Source organism: Lactuca virosa, chromosome 1 (genome assembly GCF_052849685.1).
Source record: "Lactuca virosa cultivar CGN04683 chromosome 1, Lactuca_virosa_CGN04683_v6, whole genome shotgun sequence".
In the NCBI taxonomy this organism is placed as follows: Eukaryota; Viridiplantae; Streptophyta; class Magnoliopsida; order Asterales; family Asteraceae; genus Lactuca; species Lactuca virosa.
This window is the reverse complement of record NC_136426.1, coordinates 83431683-83450748: the sequence shown is the minus strand read 5'-3', so window position 1 is coordinate 83450748 and position 19066 is coordinate 83431683. Positions and strand designations below refer to the sequence as shown.

Below are 19066 nucleotides of genomic sequence, written 5' to 3'. Positions count from 1 at the left end.
CAACTCTTGATTAATATTATGCCACATGTCAAAAAGATATATTAGACAACACTTCAAAATTCAAATTTACTTTTTATAATTATATGTTAAATTTAAAGTTATAATAACTTTAAAATTTTGGTATATCTCATAATTAGTGATTTATTTAAAGTAATTGATAAATAATTTATGAATTTTACTATAAAAATTTAATTTATTTTGTTACAGTGGTTCCATTAGTAAATAAATAAATAAAAACTTTTCTCATTTTTCGTCTCTTCGTTGACTGTGTATCAGATAAGATAAGATCTCTGAGTTGTTCCTTAAATCGTTTATAGTTGTTTTCCGTTCGTCTTATTGTCTGCTGATTTGTTTTCACTCACAGTTTGGTTCAAGTTCTTTCTTCAAAATTGTTTGGTTCATATCCCCAAATATATACATACGCACGCATCACTGCTTTTATATTTCTGTTCCCCTCAATTAAATTTTTGGTACTCGATAGACATCATGTCTTCCCACAAACATTTTGATCACTTACGAATCCCGCTTGAAGAGATAGTATCTGCCACCGACAATTTTTCTGATGCAAATTTCATCAGATATGATGGATTTGGAAAGGAGTACAAAGGACAACTCTTGCAGTCCGGTCGATTGGTCGATATCGTTGCACGGAGGTTAGATGATAAGAATGGAATAGGAATCAAAGAGTTTTGGATGGAGGTTTCGATGCTTTGTACACTTGAGCATCAAAATATCGTCTCTATCGTTGGGTTTTGTGACGATGGTGATGATGGTGAGAAGATCGTCATAAACAAGCTTGAGACCCGTGGAAGTCTTTGTAACTATCTAAGAGACCCGAGCCTCACATGGATGCGAAGGTTGCAGATATGTGTTGGTGTTGCGCGGGCATTAAATTACATTCATTATGATGAGGGACGTGATTTTAGCGTCATTCATCGCGATATCAAGAGTTCAAAGATTTTACTAGATGACAACTTGGAAGCAAAATTATCTGGTTTTGAACTTTCCATGAATCGGGCAGCAGCTGAAAGGAACTGTCCTTGCCAGCTATCTGGATATTGTGGCACACGGGGACACATGGACCCAACATATTTCAAGACTGGAAGTGTGTCCCACAAGTCCGATATGTTTTCCTTTGGCGTGGTATTAATTGAAATACTTTGTGGCAAGGAAACAGAAATGGTAAACGAGGGTGAGAACTATCTATATGAATTGGCCAAATCACATATTGAAAATGGAAGAATATATGATATGGTGAATCCGGATCTATGGAAACAAATGGACCCACAATCATTCAAAATCTTTTCAGAAATAGCATATTGTTGCTTGAAGGCAGAACCATCAGAACGACCAAGTATAGATCAGATTCTCATACAACTTGAGAAAGCACTGGAATCTCAACAGGAACAAGAAAATCATGTAAGACCATCGATGATTCATCTGTTTCCAGTTTCTGTTCGTACCTCTGTCATTATAAACTCGTGTTTATTGGATATATATTTTTCATTGTAGCAGTTTATATCAAATGATTACTCTGGCTGTGGCTCCCTGTTTTGCAAGGATAGAGGGATATGCTAAGACATCAAAGTATGTTGCATACCCTCTCCTAAATCCTGGACTCGAACAATAAATCTCCAATATGGAGAGTGCCTTACCTGCTTAGACATCAACCGCTTACTCTATGATTTTTTTTTTTTTTTGGACAGCAAGAAAAGATTGAAGGCGCAACATCCAAGAGCTTGAAGGTAATCGATCTGTTTTGGGATGAGGCAATTGTGGTAGTATTATAACTTATAATTATGCACGTTAACCTTTATATATATATATATATATATATATATATATATATATATATATATATATATAGGGTGAGGTTCAATAGAGAACAATAATTAACAAGGAACCAATCGTGAGTGTCGGAAATCATAATGATCAACGGCCAAACAAATAGATGCACACTTGTACATTGGACACACACCAGATTATATAAAAAAATCAAACTCCTTACCAAAAAATCCACCTTTTTTTTTCGTTTAAAATTTTTTTAGGCCACATTTTTTATCAAAAAAAAACCGAATATACCGTTGTTCTCGATTTTTCATCCTCTTTCCATAGAGATCCATGATGATATATAAAAACAAACTTTTTTTTTTCAAAAAACACCCACTTCATTTTGTTTGTTTTTTTAATATTTAAGTTTATTTTTATAAAAAAATAACTAATTATACCAAAAAATATTAATTTTTTGTACTCTATTAATAAACATCAACACCGACTAAAAAACATCGATTAGTGTAGATTCATACTGTGAATCTAAACTGTAAATATTTCAATTTTTAATATTCACAATGTGAAAAAGCTCGATCAGTTTAGATTCACATTGTGAATCTGACTTGTTATTATGCACATTATGAATCTGAAAAGGTTCACAAAAAAAAAAAAAAACCTCGATCATTGTAGATTCACACTGTGAATCTAAACTGTAAATATTTCAATATTTAACATTCACAATGTGAAAAAGCTCGATTATTATGCACGCTATAAATCTGAGAAAGTTTACAATGTGAATCTGAACAGGTTCAGAATATGAATCTGAACAGGTTCACAATGTGAATCTGAACTGAAATATCGTTTTTATTTATTTATTTTTTTTAATTTTTTTTACACGAATATGAATCTATGTTTAAAAAGTACAAAAAAGCATGAATTTTGATATATTTATTAATTGTTTTTTCTATAAAAAAAATAAACCTTAATTTTCAACAAAGAAATTGAAGTGAGTTTTTTTCAAAAAAAGTTCGTTTTTTATATATCATCATTGATCTTTTTGGAAAGAGGACGAAAAATTATGAACAACGGTATACTCTGTTTTTTTTACGATAAAAAACATGAGCTAAAAAAAATTTTAAACGAAAAAAAAGAAGTGAGTTTTGTTATAATCCGGTGCATGTGCGTCCATTGTAAAAGTCTACAATCCTTCCTTTTGACGTTGATCGCTTTAAATTTCGACGCTTTGTCATTAAGGGTATGATTGTTTTTTTACGATATATATATATATATATATATATATATATATATATATATATATATATATATATATATATATATATATATAGGTTCAACACATAACCAAATAACACCACATAACAACCATCTAAACCATTGGATTAGATTATGTCATTAAGGGTATGATTGTCTAATAATCTTTATGAACATAACTTTTTTAGATTCTCTAATCAATTTTTACATGTTCATAAATGAACATATGTTCATTCATAAATGAAAATATGTTCATAAATAAACATAATTTTTTCAGATTCTCTAATCAACTTTTACATGTTCATATGGTTAATTTTTAGCAATACATAACCAAAAAACATTCGCTAACCACTTGTATCACAATTAGATTAAATTAAGGATAAAAGTATATAAACATCCCTATTCTAATAAAAGAATAGTTTTATTCTTCTTTTGACATGTGTCATCATATTAGGCATCATAATTAATGCATATTTTATTCTCTTTTTGTCACGTGTCACAATATTATGTCTCCTAATTAATGCATGCCACTTGTCAACTCCATTTCAAAATTAAAATTTCAAAATTTCCACTTTAATTAAATTAAATTAATAACATTAGAATAAAAATTAAAATAAAATTAATACAAATTATAAAATGATATAATTTCACATATTTATTTAAATCAATGCTTAAAATTTATATAACTAAAAAATCTATTAATTAATAATTTATTTAAAATAATTAATTAATAATTTTGAGTTTTTATCATAAAAATTTAATTAATTTTGTAACCGTGGTTCTCACGGGTTATAAACTAGTATGTTCATAAATGAACATATGCTAATAAATGTTTGAACACTAACATAGATAAGATAGGAATTGAATTGGGTAACTTATAATACAGAACAAAAATCAGGGGAAAACATATAGAAGACATAGGAATGAAACTTGAGTAGGTTTGGATTAATATGAACATCTGTTCATACATCTGTTCATATATGAACATATGTTTATATATGAACATATGTGCAAATCTTTCATATAGGAGTTTCAGTCCATCTCTGTTATCAAGTCAACAAAATGAACATTTATAATAACGGTCTCTATACATGCCTCGAGTGCAATGAACTCAATCAAATTGAAAGAGCTTTAGTCCATCTCTGCCATCAAGTCAACATAATGTATTTTGTCGGCTAACAAGATCATATCCTACAGACTTCTTCACTCTCTATCAACAATTTGCCTTCCCTGTTACAATACACCATTTTACACCAAATTATTAGGATTCATTTATTGCTACTTTCTAATTCTATTTATTTCTTCTGCTTGATAACCAACTGTATAGTTTTACAATCACAATAAAAGGTAGCTTCTTCTAACCGCATAAGTGTAAAAAAATTAATAAATATCAATCCTAGAAAACACCAATTCATGATATTTTCTTGTTAAAACCCCATTTTCCCCAATCTTCAAGCTTTGTTTTGCTTTAATTTGAAGGTTTATATTTGGTAAAAGAAAGGTCCCACATAATCATTGAGGTTGAGACAATCTTAAAGCCACATAACATCATATGAAACCTAAAAGTATAAAATCAAAAATGCAAATGAATAGACAGTAAATGGATCTCAGTTGAATTGACCCGATGAACTGTAGATTACCCACATGAATTACACATTCAGTAAGCAAATAAATAAGAAATCAGTAGTACACACAACCACAAGCCTGTAAAGTTGTTACTTAAAAGATAAAACATCTATCGAAAAACGATTTTAAATATATCAAAATTTATAATTTTTTATTTTTTCTATAAATAGACATTCACATTGATATAGTTTTAAGATAAAATAAATTTTTTTATAGTTTCAACCCTTGTTATTAATAAGTGAATAAAAGTACATCAGATTTTTATTACAATACATTCGTTATTTATTTATGAATAAAAAATATGTTTAAATGTTTTTACTAATGTTTGTGGCATTTCATAATTCATAATAACAAATGAAAAGAAGAACGGGCTTGTTTTGTCCAAGGCGGGCCAGACTAAACCAATGGACTTTTCTGGTCCAAAGTTTCATGCTTAAAGAGGGGACTAGGCCTTTTTAGTCCATGGTGACCGGGTACAACTCTAGGTGTGGGTGTGGCCATGGTTAAATTTGAAGAGCTAAAAAATCAAAGAACAAAAAATTTATTTGAACCAAAATCCAAAAAAAAATATTATAACAACAGATTGAATGTGATTTATTCCAAGATTAAACTACTAAATATCAAATATCAAATCTAATAGTAAAATATAATATACACAAAGGATAATACTTTAAATTGTAATTAACTAAAGTAGAACTTGTGAATATATAATTTTCTTAAGCGGAAGGCAACTCTCACCATATCAAACATTGATCACTTGCAAAAAGTACACGCATACACAATATTACCAAACATTGGGCTTTGTTTGGCACAATACAACTAGTTTATTTTTTAAGCTTTTATATATAAGTTGTAATGTTTGGCAACAAAAAAGTAATTTATAAGTTAGCTTTTGAAAAAAGCTACTCACCGTTATTAATTAAAATAAACTCGATTTTCTAGATACCCTTTTTTGTCTTTTATATATTTAAAGTAGTTTATTAGCTAGCTTTACCAAACGTCTTTGTTTTTATCGGTTAGCTTATCGGCCAACAAATAGATTTTCATCTATCTGCTAGCTTTTCACCTGACAGCTTGAGTATAAGCTAGTCTGCCAAACATATAGTCTAAATTGTAAATTGTGTTCTAAGTGCGACACTATTAGAACTAGAAAACAAAAAGGAAAGTAGAGATGGGAGTTGGCTGTCTATATATACACACGCATCACTATTGTATATTACCATTACCTGCTTCTTCATTTGTCTTTGTTTTCTTACAAACAGTTGGCTCACTTACAAATCCCACTTGAAGAGATAGTATCAGCCACCAACAACTTTTCTGATGCAAACCTTATCGGACGTGATGGGTTTGGAAAGGAGTACAAAGGACAAGTCTTGCGGTCACATCAATCAGTCAATATTGTTGCACGGAGGTTTTTAGATGATAACTCATGGAGAGAAAGCAAAGGGTTTTTTATGGAGGTTTCGATGCTTTCTAAACTTAAGCATAAAAATCTTGTCTCTATCATTGGGTTTTGTGATGAGAACGGTGAGAAGATCGTCATAAACAAACATGAGATCCATGGAAGTTTGTACGACTATCTACGAGACCCGACCCTGACATGGATGCGAAGATTGCAGATATGTGTTGGTGCCGCGCACGCTTTGAGTTACATTTATTATGATAAGCGACGTGATTTCAGCATCATACACCGTGATATCAAGAGCTCCAAGATTTTACTGGATGAGCAGTGGGAAGCAAAATTATCTGGTTTTGAACTTTCCATCACTCAGACAGCAAGTCGAAGGGACCGTCTTTGCATTCCTGCGGATGTTTGTGGTACGATAGGGTACCGTGACCCAACATATGTTCAGAGTGGAATCGTGACCCACAAGTCGGATATTTATTCATTTGGCATTGTATTATTTGAAGTCCTGTGCGGAAAGCATTGTGATGATGATAAGTTGTTAGCTCCATCGGCCAGATCATACTATGAAGAGGGAAGACTTGAAGATATGATAGATCCGGTTCTAAGGAAACAAATGGACCCAAAATCATTCAAAATCTTTTCGGAAACAGCATACTACTGCGTGAAGGAACAACGACAACAACGTCCAAATATACATCAGATTGTCATACAACTTGAGAAAGCCTTGGAATTTCAATGGAAACATCAAAACCCTGCTGTAAGACGTATACCCTTCATTTATTTTAGCTTTCGTTTTGCGTGTTGGCACTTGGCATAATCACTCATATATATGCTCATTAATTTATTTCCCATTGTTATAGTTCATATCAAAGGCTCACTCTATGGTTAAGGGCATGACTTCCAAGAGCTTGAAGGTAAGTGATCTAAATAATTTGGTTTTGGTCTAAAAGTGATATTTCTCTTTTCATTTTTGCTCTTCATCTTGATGTTTAATTTCTTCTGCTATTGCAACACCCCGTTTTTAATTTGAGTAAAGTGTTGCAGGGGAAAGACTTGAAACACTTAGAGATCCCACTCATTGATATACAATTGGCCACCGAGAATTTTGGTAAAACATACCTCATTGGGTCAGGCGGATATGGTGAGGTGTACAAAGCAGAACTTGACCATTTTGATAGCAAAAACTCGTTGCCATTAGAAGAGAAGAAGACAAGGGAGCATGCCAAGAAGCGCTCCACTGTAGCTATAAAACGCATATTGAATAGAGAAGACAAACAAGGAATAGAAGGGTTCCTAGCAGAAATTGAAATGCTTACAAATTGTAAGCATCCCAACATAATCTCTCTTCTTGGCTTTTGCAAGGAAGGTGATCATATGATACTTGTCTACGAGCATGCTTCTAAAGGAAGCCTTAGTGATTATTTGGGAAGCACCGGTGGTAAGTTGACTAATCTTACTTGGGTGCAACGTATAAAGATATGTATTGATATTGCATGTGGATTGAATTACCTTCACACCAAGATAGAGGACGATCGAAGGATAATACACCGTGATATAAAAAGCGATAACATTTTGTTAAGTGAGAATTGGCAAGCCAAGATTGCTGATTTTGGGCTCTCCAGATTACGCAGTGTGAAAAAAAGTCAACAAGTGAACAAGACTCTCAATACAGAAACTCTTGCAGGCACAGATTTTTATTGGGACCCAGAATATTTTAAAACGGGTCGGTTGAAAAATGAATCAGACATTTACTCTTTTGGAGTCGTTTTATTTGAGATCCTGTCAGGGAAGCTTGCCAATGATGCAATTTACACCAAAGAAAATATCAACGGGATTGCACCTGTCGCAAGACGTCGCTTCAATGAGGGAACAATTAGGGAAATGGTAGATCCTAAGTTGATGGAAGAAACTCATGACAACATTTTCACTTCAAGTAGAGGACCCGACCAAGATTCATTGGATACATTTACAAAAATTGCATATCAATGTGTGGCTGAATCTCAAACTGACCGTCCAACAGCAGAAGTCATAATTAAGGAACTTGAGGAAGCGTTATCTTTACAAGTAAGTCATTATTTAAAGCACTAACATTTGCTAATTAGGAGCTCCGTCGATATCATTTTAAAAGAAATGTCGGATTTATGATGCTAGTTTAAAATGCACTAACATTTCCAACTTTTCAAGTTTTCTGTTGAACACACTCATCCCACATCGACACTGTAATGAAAAAGAACAAAGAGGGCCTGCAAAATTTTAAGGGTAGTTTCCACAGTAGGGGTAAAAATTGATTTAATGGCTTTTTCCAAGGTTATTACGAAGGACTAATTTAGATCATAAAAAATACTAGTCCAAAAAAGCAACTGTTTTGGCATGGTTTTGTTTGAAAAAAACTGTTTTGGACCTCCCGCCCTGAGAAACATGACCTGCCCAAAGCCTGTTAGTATTGATTAGTTTGATCACTTCAGAAACATTAATTTGTATAATACTATGTTCCAATTTTGGCCTAAAGAGAATTTAGAAGTTTAGGAGTAGTTAGATGATCATATATTAAGTTGCACTGTTGCATATGATAACTAGTGTCTAGTGTATTTCTGAAAATAAAAAAAATTAATACAATGTTAGATAGCGAACACGTCCAAGTTAATCAATTATCCATTAAAAATGGAAAGATTTTGTAAAATATAATAATCTTATACTATCGATAAAAAATATAATATATAACTGATTTTTAATAAGAGGTTCAACTTATTTTTGAATTATTAAGTTCATCTGGTGTTTAATGATTCACAGGAAAACATCAAGGACCACCTCAAATTCTCACTTGATGACATTAAAACTGCCACACAAGACTTCAGTCATAACAACTTGATTGGTCATGGAGGATTTGGGGATGTATATAAAGGAGAAGTTACACATGCTAAGGGACGTTCTACTATTGCTGCAAAGCGGTTGCATGCCAGATATGGTCAGGGAGAACACCAATTTTTGATGGAGCTTCAAATTCTCTTGGAGTATAAACATGAAAATTGTATTGGTCTTTTAGGCTATTGCAACGAAATGGGTGAAAAAATCATTGTTTATGAGTATGCTTCTAGAGGAAGTCTGGATAGGTACTTGGAGGACAAAGGTCTTATGTGGATGAAACGGCTTGAGATATGCATCGATATTGCAAGCGGGTTGGATTTCCTTCATGGAGGTGGAGCGGCACAAGAGCCGGTGATGCATAGAGACATTAAAAGCTCAAACGTTCTATTAACCAATGATTGGAAAGGAAAAATTTCTGATTTTGGGATTTCGTTAATAAGTCCATTAAATAAGGATATTGACTTTGTCATTGATGATGCTTGTGGCACAAGAGGCTATATTGACCCACTATACATGAAATTGGGTTTCTTAACCAAAGAATCTGATATATATTCACTCGGCGTTGTTTTATTTGAGATATTGTTTGGCAGAGATGCATATGTTGATTACAATACGCATGGGCATCTATCTGTATTGGTTAAAAACAACTTCAATGAAGGAAAACTTGATGAGATGGTATTCGAAGGTATAAAAGAACAAATTGCCCCAAAATCGTTGGCTACATTTCAAATGATTGCCTACCAATGCTTACATGATGATAATAAAAAACGACCAACATCACGCGATGTGCTACTACAACTCAAGAAATCGTTGGAATTCCAAGTAAGTTTCATACACAAGTAAGCATGTATCAAGACATAACTAAACAAAAAAAATGTACCGTCTTTAATAAGTATTAACAATAGTTCTTTTTGGATAGTAACAAATGAAAATTCATTTTTAACGAATAAGGACTAAAATAATTTAAGAACCATTTTTGGTTGGATATTTTTATGTATTATTGGAAGTACAAAACAAATAGATATCTAAATGATAAATGATTTCACATATTTCAATATATTTCATTTGTGTAGTGTCTTTAATGTTTAGAATTTTAAGAGAATGGTATAAACCGTTTAGCTTCATTAGTCAATAGTTATTGTCATGCTAAATTAAAACATTACTTCAACAAAATTCTTTAGTAAATATAAAGAATTACTTAACTAATTTCTTTACTAAACGAAAAAGTTATCTTATTCCCTTGTTCGTCTTTAACTTCTACAATAGAAAAATATAAAGAAGTTGGTATATACCATTACCAATTTTACGAACCAAACTTTAGCCAAACAAGTTGGTATCAAGTATACTTGGTATAATACGGTTGTACCGTTAACAAAGTTTTCGTACCAAATACAACCGGTACGGTGTACAGTTTGGGGAAAAAGGATTGTTGTCGTACCATGTTCACCCAGATAAATGGTGAGTGAATTGATATATAAATTTCTGATTTGTTTAACTAATATACAGGAGGACTATGAAATATGGGAGCGCAAATTGCCCGATGATTATGAACAAATATTTAAAATATCCAATTTTTTGGAGATCTACTCCACTAAAAGGAAAAAGGACCTCCACAACTTGCTCTCCACAGGAATCATCCTTCAAAAAGGCACAATGGTATAACTCGTTCGCTTATGCAAGTCATTTTGTGTTTTTTGTATTCCTTGCATCCTTTCTTGTAAAATGTTTATGAAAACCAATTGACTTCTTTAATTTGTTAACTTTCATACTCCCCCTTGATATTTTTTAACATATTAAACATATATCTTGAATTGCCCCTTCGACTTCAGAACTTAAATACCTTGCACATGATCGATCACAATTTGCCATGACTAGCTAGAATTTTTGCTCTACAAAATTTAGTATTCATTGATTCATGTTATTTGTTGATTCTTTTAGTGTAAATGAATATTTTTCTTACAAAGTACCTTGGTTTACGTACACACACATACACACACACACACATATATATATATATATATATATATATATATATATATATATATATATACACACACACACACATATATATATATATATATATATATATATATATATATATATATATATATATATGTGTGTATGTGTGTGTGTGTATGTATATATATATATATATATATATATATATATATACAAACACACACAAACAAACAAACACACACACATACATATATAAATGAATCTTTCTCTTACGTACGTATGCACTCGCACACACAAAATTATACATGTGTGGCCGTGTGGGAAAATAATAGAAATCGGGCTTGATCTGTGTTTATTATTATTACAGTGGTTTTCAGTAGGTGCTAATGGAGAAAGAAATGAAATGATATCAGCATGGAAGTTTTTATACAAACAACGCCAGTCACATAAATGGAAATATGTTCCACACTCAAGGTCTACTCTCTTTCTTTGTTCCACTCTATTCCTTTCCTCGCGTCTTTGTGTGTATGAACTATGGCCATCAATATATATATATATATATATATATATATATATATATATATATATATATGAATCTTAAATGAACCACTAATGATGTGACATATGTATATGTGGGGTCCATACATCCACCAAGACGGCCACACACATATGTCCAATCACAGGTTTTTTTAGAAACACCCAAATGGCTCTCTTTTTGATTGTTTAGTTTCTTTTCTATTTCAATTACGATGAGTGTCTATTAAATTAAAAGTATTATCTATTTTTTTTTTTGAAATGTCAAAGATAATTAATATCTATTTTGAACTAACATCATGTATGTGATACTTACTTGATTAAAGTGAAGAATATGCCATATAATGGCTTACACAAATAGTCAAACACATTTAAAGGAGAATAGTTACCCACTAATTCCCACTAACGTTTGACTAAGTCTAGAAAGGAAATCGGAGAGACACATAAAATAACTAACATAAAATAATCAAACTAGCATGCATGCGACACACATGCATGGTTCTTAAAATATTAAAGGTGATAAAAACTAATTTATAAAAAAAAAAGTAAAATAACAAAATATAAAATCTATAAAACAAAATGTTCCAAAGTCAGGATAAATCGCAAGTTCAACCAGTTGCCTAATCATCATAATTTTGTGGTGCAATAGGTTTGATGGATCCTACTTTGGCTATAGCAATCTAAGAAGCTTAGGATTACCTTGATTTTTCTTAGTTAATACAATGGTTAGAGAAGCTCATAACATAGTTTCTTAGTTGAAGTCACAATTTTCATGAAGCACGTAATTAATGGGAATTAACTAGCATTAAGATTTAAAAGTCATCAAATCCAAGAGAAGTCAAAAAGTTTTCACTACCATGTTGGAAAAAAATATTTCATGATTGTATGAAGTGAAAACAAACACAAGAACCATTTGTTGCTTGTTAATTTGAAGATCTATTACGTAATCAAGAAATTTACCAACTAATTAAACATTCACATATCTAAACTCATGATTAAAGACATATGAACATAAACATAAGTTTTACTAGAAAATATTTCCACAGAATATCATCAAAACCCACACAAAATTATTCCTATTCATTTAGATGTTCTATAGATTCACCCAACATTGGAATTAAAAACTAACTACTCATAATAATAATAATAACAATAGCCAATGTGGGACTAGCCCACTTGGTAGAGGCTTTGCCTCTTAGATTGGAGGTCTCGAGTTCTAGCCCCGACATGAACAATTTCCTGATAGTAACTTCTAACCACTAAGCCCAGCGTTCAAAAAAATAATAATAATAATAAAAAGGATAGAAAATTATACTAATACCCAATACGAAACGAAGAAGAAAAAAGCTCCTTGAAATCGTCACTTCTTGTTGCTCCAAAAACTACATCCACAATCAAAATATTAATACAAAATTAACCTAAGTTAATCTAAAGAAAATGACTAAGAGATAACAATATCATATCCATAATTAGTATTGCATAGATTAGTACTTTTTATGCAATCAATCATTAGATTTGGTTTTTGATTTGTGATTCTATCTAGATTTTTCAGTTTTGCATTTAATGAATGTTTGATTTTGATTCTTTTTAGCTTGATCACCTAATTTAGGATTAAATCAATCTAGTTAATCAGTTGTTGAAATCCGTAATTGTTATAATCAACTGTTAATAAGCAACAAGTATAATATTGGTTCCATGTTGGGATTTAATTATGATATAAACTGAAATTTCATATTTTACGCTTCCGAGCTTGTGAGAAGTATTGAATATTGCTGGGAATTTACACAAATCATAATGTTGCTTTCTGATTTGATTAAAAGCTCGTTTAAATAAGTTAGTAAAAAGTTAGGATTAACTGAAGAGCTTGTTTTGGTTAATTAATTAGGTAAAAGAGAATATACTAGAGCTTGTTAGTTGTTCTCAATACCAGCTTAGATAGAACACATTTTAAATAACTAGGTCAATGTTGATTACATGATTAGGAAAGTCGTAGCATAGTTGAGTTTGTTTTTTTATTACTGAATTTTATTTAGTTTATTTCACTACTATTTTAGTTTTTAAATAATAATAAAAAATCCTCCTGTTTAGAACTTGTTGTCTCCTATTAGATGTTCTCCTATTAGATGACTTCTATTAGTTGTCTCATATTAGTTATCTCCTATTTTATTTACAACTCTTTCACATATTGTATATATAGCTCCTTTGGGTTAATTGTTGAATAATAAGAAAGAATACGTTAACCTTATATTCGATTCCTATAATTAATGTCACTAAAAACTATTGTCATTCTAGTATGGCGTGTCTCTCAATTTCTATGTAGTATGTATGTATTTATTGTTCATTAATTGATTAAGTCATTGACTCATTGTTAATCAGTTATAAGTTATACCATTCAATTGTTATTATATTATCTACACTAGGTGTAAATCCCGTATATTACACGAGTTGTTTAAAAAAAATTATATATGAAGATATAAATTTAAATTTTTTTTAAAGAAAACATTAAATATCAATAAAAAACAACAAAGTATGATTATTTTTTTATTTAGACCATTTTGCCTAAAATTACAATGAACTTAAAAAAACATGTCAATTTTGAATTATATATTGAAGGAAACATATTAAAATTTGAAAATTAGATAGTTAATTAAGAAAATCAAAAATTACCACAAAATGACAAGTGGAAATTAATTTCTAAGAATTAACCACAAAATTACATGTGTCCAAATGCATAAGAAATTGACAAGTGGCAAAAAGTTCTTTATTTATTAGGGAGGATGTAGCTTATATATTAGTTATAATTGCTAATTAGACGAATATAAAAGTAGTATTAAATTTTTAATAGGCATTCGCTAAAAATGAAATAGTCCTCGCTATTTCATCGCTATCCCTACATAGCATAGCATATAGGTAGGTTGTGGCTATTACCTCGCTATCGCTATGGATAACACTAATTTGAGCTTTGTTCCAAAGAAATTTGTTGATGAAAAAATTGCTTGTATTCCATGTCATCTTGCAAATCAGCAAAGATTACCTTTTCCAGGTAGTGATTCTTGTGTTGATTCAATTTTCAAACTCATATATGTGGATCTTTGGGGACCATATAGATCAAAAACCATTACAAGAGCTTCATATCTTTTGACCATTGTTGAGGATTTATCAAGGTCAAAATGGACATTTCTCTTGAATGATAAAACCCAATTAAGTCTTTATAACTTTATCTAACTTTTTCATTCATGTGGCTAATCAGTTCCAAAACTTCTGTCAAAATCATAAGAACTGACAATGGAAGTGAATTTACAAATCACAATTGTCATAAACTTTTTTCCTTTTTATGAATAGTTCATCAAAGAACTGTTTCCTATCCACCTCAGCAAAATGGAAGAGTAAACATCAACATCTTTTACAACTTGCTAGATCTTTGTTATTCCACTCAAAGTTACATGTTTTATTCATTCATTTATGGGGACACGCCATTTTAATGGCTACCTATATCATCAACATACTCCCTATATCTATTCTAAATTGGGAAACACCATTCCAAAAGTTACATGGAAAAATTCCTTCCTATGATAATCTCAAGGTATTTGGTTGTCTATGTTTTGCAACCAATACAATTCCTCATAAACCAAAGTTTGAACCAAGAGCTACCATGTGTTGTTGCATTGGATATCAGAGTGGTCAGAAAGCTTCCAAGTTGTATGATTTGCAAGAAAAGAAAATAATCATGTCTATGGATGTTATCTTTTATGAATCATTATTTCCATTCAAAGGGAATCAAGAAAGTTGAGAAGAGAAAACAAATGTTATTCCACATGCAATTAATGATGAAACTCAAAGCTTTGAAGTGAATACTCAAGATTTCATTCCTTTTGAGGATTACAACTTTGATAATATTTATTTTATCAATGAGGATGAGAATTTCAATATTCCTCAACAACCAGAAGTCCTTGAAAGTGATACTGATTCTTCAGTTGCAGAAAATGACCAAAATGCCCGTCATGGTCAAAAAATCTCAGAAGTAGTGGAAGAACACGAAAAACTCCATCTTGGCATAATGACTATGTCATGAATTGTAATACTTCAAAAACAGATTCAAGTTCTGAGATTAATTCAAAGAAATTTACTTCTTCTCGTTATCCTCCAACTTATCCGTATTTTCATTTTGCCCTTTTAACCCAGACACATAAAAGCTTCTTAATTACCATTTCACAAATCAAAGAACCTTCAAGTTATAATAAAGCATGTGAAGATTGAACTTCAATGTGTTTGGTTCGAACATGGAAGGTAGGTTCTCAACAAGTTTGATAGAAGATAGATTATCACAAAAGAGAGGGATGACATACTCCGAATCTTGGTTTAAATCTTTTATAAGTTGTCTTAGCCATACACTTCTTTGAGCAGTCATGAACTTCAACTATGTCATTAATCACAAGATAACAATACATTAGTTTTTTAATTTCTTGAACTTATCAACTAGAAGTTCAAGTTTTAATCTAATCATTTATTTTCTTCTTACAAAGAACTGGTATATGTGCTCACTAAACATATAATTTACTGTGGGTTTAACAAGTTAAATATGATTAATACTCACTCATCTATGATATATAGAAATTTTATGGAAAAAAAAGAATCATAATTAAAGGTTAATGTTTCTTGATATATACAATAAAAGTAAATGTGAATTTGAACTCTTGTTGGATAATTTACTTTGGGTGAAAAGTAAACTGAAAAGAAACATAAAATCCAAAAGTAGAAGCGTGTATTCGCGGCATAGAGGCTATTACTAATTTAGACTTTGACATTTTTAATAAGCACAGATTTCAAAAGGTAGCAGAGATGCTAGATTTTTCGAATCTAAAGATCAAAATGAAGATACAAACTCAATTATTATCTCCGGGCGTCAATTATGGGATTCATCTCATCTTTAGAATTTGTGGTCCAAGAAAATCTCTAGCTAAGCAGATGTACGTAAACCTTAAGTACAAAAAGGGGAGAGGGAGCGAAACCTTACATGCATATTTCGCAACATGGAGAGAAGATGATTGGATGATGATTGAACTGTGTCGATTCTCAAATGACAAGGAAAATATTGACTTGGAGTTTCTGCTAGAAAGCCTTTCACGATACTATTGTGGAAGCCATGGCATATATGTTGAAGGCATTGAGTTTCGAGCCATTGATAATGCAAGTTTGAAAATACTCTTTAATTCCCTTTGTTGATTAATTCTTTCTGTTTATATAGGTTACACGTACGTTTATAACAGTGTCTTACAAATTCTTGTACAGGTGAAACATGAAGAAACGGATGAAATACAAGAAGTGCAACAAGTCCTGAAATCAGACTCAAACGTGAATCTCATGCAACAATTGCCAACTAACCTTGAAGAAATATTTAAGAGATCTGAAAATGAGGATGGAGATGAAAAGGTTATTCTTTAATTATTAACTAATTTTAATTATCCATAGGACGAATAATTTCCTTTGTGGGGTTTTGATAAATTCTCTCTGAACGTATGATGAATAGCTGTTTTTGCTCAACGAAGTGAACGGAAAGAAATATCTTATGCTTTCAGCAAAGGCGGCTCTTTACAACTATTCTGATGTGAAGCTTTTCAAAACAAAACCATCAATTCAATCCAGGTTTGCTTTTTGAACTAAATCCTAACCATGAATCCACGATTACAATGTGTTTAATTAGCTATGCTTACCATATATTTGAAAATTTCTTATAATAAACCAGATTTCATAACTGGAAATCCTATTCATGTGTATTGAATTTTACAATACCACAACAAAAGCTTCATCTGATAAGTACACAACCATATTATATATGCAGATTTCTAGAGGTGATTGAGCTTCTACCACAACAAGTACTTCGTATCAATTGCAAGATGAAAAGTCAAATGTTATCACGAGATACAGACTACACGTGTTATCTTGTGTTCAAGCTTTCAGAAAAGTGTCGTGGGCTGCATTGTCCTGTGAAAGTACGAAATCTACTTCACCGGAACAAGAAAGAGGTTGAAATTATTTATTTTAGATCCCCAAAACCATGGAATTTACATGATACTAATCAAGCTCCACAACAAAGGCCAGATGGATGGATGGAAGTTAAGGTCTGGAAATTCAACCTAAATCATGAACTCATAAAAAATGATAGTTTTCGTGTGAATTTGAAGTTAATTAGTTATGAAGGAACTCTATCCGGCCTTATTTTATGTGGCGTTGAATTTCGGCCACTGTAAGAGCGTATATGTATCAAGTTGTTTGTTAAATCAATTGTATATAAATTTTTTATTAAATTGAATTAGCTATTGTTAATTCAGTCAACGAAGTAAGTATTGAATTGTTAATCATTGCTCTTTTATACAAGCTGTTGATTGTTATTGCAGTTAGAATTTGTGAAGCAGGTATATAGAGGATTTGTATTAATGTAATTGTTAAAATTAAGCAATGATTCCTTCACTCTCATGCAATTAACCCACTTGTTATAAATATGATAATATAAGAGTCGCTAAAGCACAAACTAGAACACAGGTATATGGGTGAAAACCAGGGAAAACCACGAGGCACTATACTATTGTCTTGATAAAACTGACTGTGAAAAGGTATTATAAGGTAGGGAAATTTCGATGGTGATGAGAGAGAGAGCCTTGTAGAAAAATCTTGAAAGTGATACAACTCGACGATTAGGTCAACATTATCGACTAATTAGTAATTATTTAATTATTTACTCAAATTAGGTAGTCGCTATCTTTATTTAAAATTAGGATATCTAGAAGTAACTTCCAACAGGCTGACTTTCAGAAGATCGAGATGCCCATATTCGATGGGGAAGACTCCCATGGTTGGATCGACCGGGTGGAACGCTACTATGAGATCCAAGGTATTAAAGACACGGAACGACTCAAGACAACCTCCTTATGCATGGAGGGATTAACACTAGCTTGGTATAGATGGGCTGAAAACCAAACACCTTTCCGGACTTGGGCGACTTTTAAACAAAGACTTTTAGCAAGATTTCAACTCTCGTATGAGGGGACCTTCGAGAAGATGACGGGGCATTTGGGCGAATTTCCAGAACAGGTCTTGGAAGGAACTTTCATCAAAGGGCTAGAACTAGCACCCAAATCATCAATAAGGGTCATGCAACCCAAGGGTGTGACCCGCACAATGGTATTAGCGGTTATGATCAATGAAAATCGACCTGACGAGGATGTGACAGAAAATTGTGGGGAATTAGGAGACAATCCACAATTTCATCAATATTCAGTTGCAGAACTGAGATTCCACCTCGAGGACAAGGTGTTTGTTTGGAAGGGGAGTAATGATACGACTCAACGATTAGGTAATTATTTAATTATTTATTCAAATTAGGTAGTAGCTATCTTTATTTAAAATTAGGATATCTATTAGTATCTTCTAAATTAGGATAGTATTATCTAGTAACACTTATATATAGGGTTTCGATATGTCTTATTGATTATGGAATAAGAATTACTCTGTTTTAGGAGAATCCATGTGTCTCGAATAACAGGCAGAAAGAATCCAATAACTTCTAAATTTCATAAAGAAAATAAAAATATCATAATTCCTAGCTAACTTGGTAGCCAAGTGCCACACTTCCAATGG

General features: G+C 31.6%; 1 protein-coding gene across 1 annotated transcript; it reads left to right on the top strand.

The window, feature by feature from the left end:
* Nucleotides 1-322: 322 nt before the first annotated feature.
* On the top strand, nucleotides 323-17764 carry LOC145149400 (uncharacterized). The gene is made up of 12 exons (XM_079075209.1): nucleotides 323-1419; nucleotides 1707-1745; nucleotides 5928-6830; nucleotides 6934-6987; nucleotides 7118-8137; nucleotides 8864-9760; nucleotides 10445-10594; nucleotides 11265-11371; nucleotides 16252-16618; nucleotides 16721-16861; nucleotides 16959-17074; nucleotides 17271-17764. The coding sequence occupies exons 1-12, from the start codon at nucleotides 487-489 to the stop codon at nucleotides 17677-17679; spliced, it is 5136 nt and encodes a 1711-aa protein (XP_078931335.1). The 5' UTR covers nucleotides 323-486; the 3' UTR covers nucleotides 17680-17764.
* Nucleotides 17765-19066: the final 1302 nt, after the last annotated feature.

Coding starts and splice junctions, on each gene's coding strand:
- LOC145149400 (XM_079075209.1), top strand. CDS start 487: ATGTCTTCCCACAAACATTTTGATCACTTACGAATCCCGCTTGAAGAG. Junction 8,138..8,863: donor AGGAAGCGTTATCTTTACAA/GTAAGTCATTAT, acceptor AATGATTCACAG/GAAAACATCAAGGACCACCT. Junction 16,862..16,958: donor ATGAGGATGGAGATGAAAAG/GTTATTCTTTAA, acceptor TATGATGAATAG/CTGTTTTTGCTCAACGAAGT.